The 7,320-nt window shown below is 42.0% G+C and overlaps 1 protein-coding gene across 1 annotated transcript; it reads left to right on the top strand.

The window, feature by feature from the left end:
* Nucleotides 1–6,786: 6,786 nt before the first annotated feature.
* LOC121039976 (60S ribosomal protein L31-like) lies at nt 6,787–7,092 on the top strand. The gene has a single exon (XM_040490406.1). It carries the CDS (start codon nt 6,787–6,789, stop codon nt 7,090–7,092), a length of 306 nt encoding a protein of 101 aa, XP_040346340.1.
* Nucleotides 7,093–7,320: the final 228 nt, after the last annotated feature.

Here is a 7,320-nt window from a genome sequence, read left to right as displayed (position 1 = left end):
CATCCGTGTACATCACTTCCATGGAAGGATGAAAAAGTTTCTTTCCTTGTAATCTCTAGCAAATGTCCCCTTGTCTTGCACTTCATTGGCCTAGAGTTGGGTATTTGCCCCTCTTCGATCAATCACTGCAGCCCACAGGGTGACATGATGTGGTGACTGGTTTAAGCCAAACTGGATTTGTCCTTTGAGATGGTTAATTTGATTGGGATGTGGGGCTCCCAGATATTTGGTTAAACATTATTCTGGATGAGATTAACATGTGAATCAGTAGACTGAATAAAGCGGACTGACCCCCTCCCCCCCAATGTAGGTGGGCCTCATCCCATCTGTTGGAGGCCTGACTAGAACAAAAGGTGAGGTAAGGAAGAATTTCTTCTCTACCTGTTCCTGAGCTGGGACATCAGTTTCTTCCTTTACTCGTAATGGAATTCATACCATCAGCTCTCCTGGTTCTGCAGCTTGTAGACAAGAGACTGTGGGATTTCTCAGCCTCCATAATCACATGAGCCACTTCTTTATACCTCTCCCTATCTCTCTCTCTCTCTCTCTTTCTCTCAGTTCTGTTTCTCTGGAGAACCCTGACTAATTCACTCCTGGAGCCAAGAGTAGGGTCAGATTTTCCCAAAGGGCATTGACTGCTTCAGCAAGGAACATATGACTGACAAGAACTGGGATTCTTGGTCAAAAGGAAGGATGAACAAAAACTAGTAGAGAAAAAGAACAAGCATCCGCTTCACTGGAGCTTATCCTGTCTTGAGTGGCAGAGCCAGGTCCGGCACTTACATCTCTACATTCCATACTGCCTTTGATTATTTACTGCTTATCACGGGCAACTCACTGAGCTAGGTGCTGTGAGAAAATAACTCCCCAGAAGAAAGCAGAGATTTAGCATGACGCGGAAAGCACACGTGAATCGTTACAGAGGAACATAGTGTAGAACGTACGCCATCAAAAAGAAAGAAGTAGGGCGTTGTTCCCGATGGAAAAGCTTCCCCATATAGACACCTAGTGCCTCCTTCCTTAGTAGAGCGGCACACCATGTGTTGCACTGTGTGCCGAGAATCCTTAACCCACGAACTATGGGTTTCACAGACCCCATGCATTGCACAATCTTTCCTTAAAGTTAACACGTAAGATGAACTAATACGGAGAAAATGTAAATCTCTTATGTCCGGGACTCTTACCACATTCTTGAGAAAAACTAAAGGCTTAACTGAGTAGTGTATTATTCAAACTTAAGTTTTAAAATGTGCCCTTGAGCCTCCAGGAAATATTCCTGAAATATTTTCCCCTACATGGGATAATGTCTAGTGAGAATTTTCTTCCTTCCTTAATCCTAAAATAGTTTACTTTTTTCACATCTCTCTGCTCAACACCAAAGAAGGGGCATGATTCTTTTTTTCTGAATTTAATGGACTGTGGTTTTAAAAATACCTAGCCTGGGGGCGTCTGGGTGGCTCAGTTGCTTAAGCGTCTGACTCTTGATTATGGATCAGGTCATGATCTCACAGATCATGGGATCGAGCCCTGAGTTGGGCTTTGTGCTAACAGCATAGCACCTGCTTGGGATTCTCTCTCTCCCCCTCTCTCTCTGCCTCTCTCCTGCTCACACACACACACTCTCCCTCTTTCAAAATAAATAAACATTAAAAAAAAAAATACCAACCTGGTGCATAGGGCATAATAGGTCCTGTATAAATGCTTGTTAAACCTGGTTCTATAGCTATAAGTGATGATCATGTCTGTCTTCTCTTTAAGCAACATCTGTTTTCAAAATCTCCCTAGCTAAAGGTTTCATTCCTCTGTGCTGTTTAAATGGAAGTTACTAATCTCTTCACTGGGCTCCTTCTCTTGGGCACCTAATATTAATGACTTCATCAAACATTGCAAACTCAAATTGCAACAGGGGCCAAGCAGGCAAACAAAGTAGTAAAGCAGTTATGATCAGCTTTCCAGGTAGGCTAATACCAGTCTCGACATGGCATTGATTTTTTAGCATCCCCCCCAAACTGAGATAATTCAACACAATAATGAGAAATTAACAACCTATTGAAAATGTTGGAGATATAGGAATGAGCATTTGAATACTAGGAGCAAAACAGTATTCCAAATTCTCCATTTCCCCCAGAAGATCTTCTTCCCTACCGTCTGCCTTGCTTCTCGGCCTTCTCAATCCCACATAGGCTCCATATGGATATCGCAGGTTCCAAAATCAAACAAGGACAGAACTTGACTGTGGGGTGCACATGCCCATCTTTCTTCAGGTAGATTCCATGCAGGAGGAATAAAGTGTGGTGAACACTCAGCATATTCACCATGCTCAAAGCCAGAGACCACAGGGAAAGGACTACAGCAGGCAGCCTATCCATTAGATGTTTTCTCTTCCCAAGAGTGCACTTTAGATGCGGAGGGAGCGCTTTGAGTACAGGATGGAGGAAGTATTAAGAGATTCCAGAGTGGAAATTCTGACTATCTCCAATCCCTTTAGGATTATTTGCCTCAAGACAGTTGTAAAAATCTAGTTTTCCAAAGATCGTTAAACATTTGACTGACACAGAGTGGATGCCCTTGCCTCACCGTAGAGAATGAGGTGTTAACTTCCAAGAAAGGAGCTAAATCAACTGAAGGCCTGAGGCGCGTTCACTCTCTGTGGCCAGATACTGTCTTTTATGGTAAGTCAGGTTATTAGGAGATACCTTTTGGCGAAGAGCATCTAAAAATAATGAATAAAAAAGTTTTAAGATCTTCATAAAAGGACCACATTACTGATGGAAAAGAAATATCAGGCCCAAAGCAAAAAGAAAGCGAAAATCCAACGGTAAACAGAGCTCTCTGAACTACTTTTGTCCTGATGGTATTTGAGAATTTGGCCTGAGACAGAGCAGTGGTTTTCACAGACTCATGGTGTGAGAGGCACAGATGCTAGGTCCAGGGTCTTCTAAACATAAAGATTTAGTGGAAGCCTTCACATTAAGGGGGACTCTCAATAGTGAAACCACCTTCCTGCTTTCACCCCTGGGGAGGGTGAGGAGATTTAACTGGGCCAGAAAGAGCAAGGGAGAAAACCAAAATCCACAAAAAAAGTTATAACTACAGATAGTTACTCCTGTGGATTCAAAAGACTTGAGTGGTCTAAGAAACTTTAAACCCTAGATGAAGTATAAAGTGGTAGCAGACAGAAAGGTACAGAAAGGTATATAATTACATAAATTATATAAATATATATAACATATATATTTATTATATATTTAAATATATATTTATTTATTTTTAGAGAGAGAGAGCACATGCACAAGCAGGGGAGGGGCAGAAAGAGAGGGAGAAAGAGAATCCCAAGCAGGCTCCACACTGTCAGTACAGAGTCTGACATGGGGCTTGATCTCATGAACTGAGAGATCATGACCTGAGCCTAAATCAAGAGTTGGATGCTTAACTGACTGAGCCATCCAGGTGCCCCCACAAATAATTTTCTAAGGGCAGTGAGCAGCATATAATTAAAAATATTCAAGCATACAAGGAAACCAACGGAAGTAACAAAGAGCCACAAAAAGACCCATATAGATGTAGATTAATGAATTAGCAGTTATAAGTTACTATAAAAAGTGTCAGTGCATTTAAAAAATAACTAACTTTAAGTTTATCAAAATTAAAAACTCAGGGGGTAGATTAAGCACAATTAGAGAAACAGTGAAACAGAAAAACAATTTTTTCTAAATGCAACACAGAATCAAAAGATGAAAAATGGGAAAGAGGGTTTGAGAGACATGCAAGATAATGTTAAATAGATGTTCTAGAAAAAGGGAGAGAAAGAACTAGGCAATATTTAAATTCATAATAACTGAACATTTTCAGAACTGCCAGACACGTATCCAGAGATTTGGTAAACCCGTTAAATCCCAAGCAGGGTAAGTAAAACATACTTAGGCACATAATGCTGAAGTTGCAGGAAACTAAAGATAAAGAGAAAAATCTTAAAAGCACCCAGAAAAAAAAGAGAGAAAAGATTGACTTTAAAGGAGTAGCAGCTCAGCTGACAGCAGATTTTCAACAGCAAACAATGGAAGTGAGAAAAACAGTGATACGCCTTTGGTGCACGGAGAGAACTAATGTGCCAGCCTAGAATTTTTCTATCTAGCAGGGGTAAAAAAAGTCTTTCAAGAATAAGGACAAAATAAATACTGCAGAGAAATAAAAATTGCTAGTTCATCACTAACAAAAGCTCTTAAAGGAAATGCTAAAGAAAATACTTGAGGCAGGAAGAAAAAAAAAAGGTCCCATATGGAATGTTTGAGACACACAATGAGTGAAGAGCAAAGCAAACGGCAGACGCAAATGAACACTGACAACAAAATGTTGGAATAATTCTTGGTTGTGTGTTAAAAGTTGACTTCATAGGACATGTGGGTGGCTCAGTCGGTTGAGCTCTTGATTTTGGCTCAAGTCGTGATCTCACGGTTTGTGAGTTCAAGTTCTTCATCGGGCTCTGTGCTGACAGTGCAGTGCTCGCCTAAGATTCTCTCTCTCCCTCTCTCTGTCCCCCTCCCCCGCTCTCTCGCAAGCACATGTTCTCGCTCTCTCTCAAAATAAATAAATGTTAAAAAAAAAAGTTGACTTAAACTATATAAAAAAGTCAATTTATAAGTAGGTAAGGAGGAATGGAATTTAAGTATTCTAAAGTTTTTGGATTGCCTGAGAGGAGAGGAAAGATGTTGATTAACTTAGACTTTGGTGGGTTATGGGTGCAGGTTGGAATTTCTAGGGTAACCACTGAAAGAATAGAAGCAGAGTGTATATAACTTCCAAATTAATGTGTGTTAGAGAGATGGAATAATTCAAGACTCTCAGTTAAACCAAAAGAAGGACACACAGTATAAACATCCAAGATTACACCATTTCTATCTAGTTTTGAGACATGTTGGAGACATGGAAAGAGAAGACTGTCTAACTCAAATGATTTTGCCACACAGAGAGTTGAGACCCTTGACTCCAGCTGTATTAATTAGATTCTCTCACGGGAACTTAATAACATGAACAGAGATGACAATAGGGGTAAAACACATGATAGCAGCCGCTCCAGAAAATCTCCACGGCCCCTGAGGTCGCTGAAGGAAGGCCCTGGTCCCTGTTCCCTGGTCTCCCTGACCCCCAAGGTCAAGCTGGCCAGCTCTTCCTAGGTGTGAGCTCTCCCTCGTTCTTCTTCTTTTTTTTTTTAAGTTTATTTGTATATTTTGAGACAAACAGAGACAGCATGAGAGGGGGAGAGGCAGAGAGAGAGGGAGAAAGAACACCAAGCAGGCTCTGTGCTGTCAGCCCAGAGCCCCATGTAGGACTCGAAGTCATGAAACCATGAGATCATGCCAAAACCAAAACTGAGAGTTGGACGATTAACCGACTGAGCCACCCAGGCAGCCCCTCCCCTTGTGCTTCTAATACATTCTACCACCAATCCCTTCCCCCACATCCTCTTCTTTTTTTCTTGCTTAATTGGCCTTGATTCCGTTGAAACAAAAGAAACTTAACTGATGCCAAGAACCATTGTGGCTCATGCCAGAAGTATCTTCACTCTGTTACACAAAATTCCAAATGTTTGGCATGGATGGTGAGTTGCCTTCTTAGCAACGACAATCTAAAATGCAGCTGGAATCTTTAACTTATATCAAATATGCAAGATGAGGATCCCCAAGATGTAACCCAGATGGGCTGGGCCTCCCATGGGGAGCCTTGGCTCTCACTTTACATTCACTCCAAGGCCCTACTCACCACTATGTCATATCCTCCAAAACATAGCTAATACTACAACACATTAATAAGAAAATTGGTGTTCTAGTGAAGAATTCTTTGGAGTCTAGGAAAGAGCGGTCACATCCCATACATATCACCAAGCAGACATTTAATCCATTACCCTATCAGACATTTTCCCTCTTCCTACCAAAGAGCCCGCCTCTGCCAGTTGCCTCTTTCTCTTTTTTCTTTTCTCCCACCCAACTTTTTTTTAATGTTTATTTATTTTTATCTTTGAGAAACAGACAGAGCGTGAGTGGGGGAAGGCCAGAGAGAGAGGGAGACACAGAATCTGAAGCAGGCTCCTGGCTCTGAGCTGCCAGCACAGAGCCCAATGCAGGCACAAGATCATGACCTGAGCCAAAGTCAGATGCTTGACTGAGTCACGCAGGCACCCCATCTCCCACCCAACATTAAAAGTTCTCTTTGTTCTCTTAAGAAAGTCAGCGTTTAGTGGCACCTGGGTGGCTCAGTTGGTTAGGGTCTGACTGTTGATTTCGCCTCAGGGCCTGCTTGGGATTCTCTATCTCCCTCTCTCTCTGCTCTCCCTCTCAAAAATAAATAAATAAATAAACATTTAAAAGAAAAAAAAAGTCAGTCTTTAACCAGTTTGTATACACCATTCAACAAAAGAAAAACCCTGGTAGTTAGCAGAACAGCATATCCCTTGGGAGTGGGGATCTTGGTTCTTATCCAATGAGTTCTTTCTCAATGAACAGAGTCCCTCAAGTATGGGAACTCTATAGCACTCCTAGCACCTTGAATAATGGCCTGGCAAAATAGATTTTTCATAAAGAGTTTGTTGAATTAATTTCGTGTGTCTTTGTGTACCTTTGTAGAGCCTAAAAAAGATCAACACATGAAATGTGTACTTGATAAGTGGTCCTTGCATAGATGAGCGCCTCACTTCTATTTAGTTCTTACTCAATATTCTGATGCTGGACTAAGCTCTACGATGTATTCAAAATTAGAGGTGATCAGCTTTTCCAACCAGGGCCAGGCAGAATGGCTCCCCCAGAGAAGGGTAGCAAGAAGAAGGGCCATTCTGCCATCATCAAGGTAGTGACCAGAGAATACACTATCAGCACTCACAAGCGCATCCATGGAGCGGGGTTCAAGAAGCGTGCCTCTCAAGCATTCAAAGAGATCTGGAAATTTGTCATGAAAGAGATGGGAACTCCAGATGTGTGCTTTGACACCAGGCTCAACAAAGCTGTCTGGGCCAAAGGAATAAGGAATGTGCCATATTGTAACCATGTGTGGTTGTCCAGAAAACGTAATAAGGATGAAGATTCACCAAATAGGCTCTAGGTGTTGGTTATCTACGTACCTGTCACCACTTTCAAAAGTCCACAAAAAAAAAAAAAAAAAAAGGGGGGCGCCTGGGTGGCTCAGTCGGTTGAGCATCCGACTTCAGCTCAGGTCATGATCTCACGGTCTGTGAGTTCAAGCCCCTCGTCGGGCTCTGGGCTGATGGCTCAGAGCCTGGAGCCTGCTTCCGATTCTGTGTCTCCCTCTCTCTCTGCCCCTCCCCTGTTC

The sequence above is a fragment of the Herpailurus yagouaroundi genome, unplaced genomic scaffold (genome assembly GCF_014898765.1).
Source record: "Herpailurus yagouaroundi ecotype Mexico unplaced genomic scaffold, PumYag 181, whole genome shotgun sequence".
NCBI classification, from domain to species: Eukaryota; Metazoa; Chordata; class Mammalia; order Carnivora; family Felidae; genus Herpailurus; species Herpailurus yagouaroundi.
This window is presented reverse-complemented; position numbering and strand designations above follow the sequence as displayed.

Bases quoted from the DNA above. Each gene is read 5' to 3' on its own strand.
- LOC121039976 (XM_040490406.1), top strand. From the start codon at position 6,787: ATGGCTCCCCCAGAGAAGGGTAGCAAGAAGAAGGGCCATTCTGCCATC.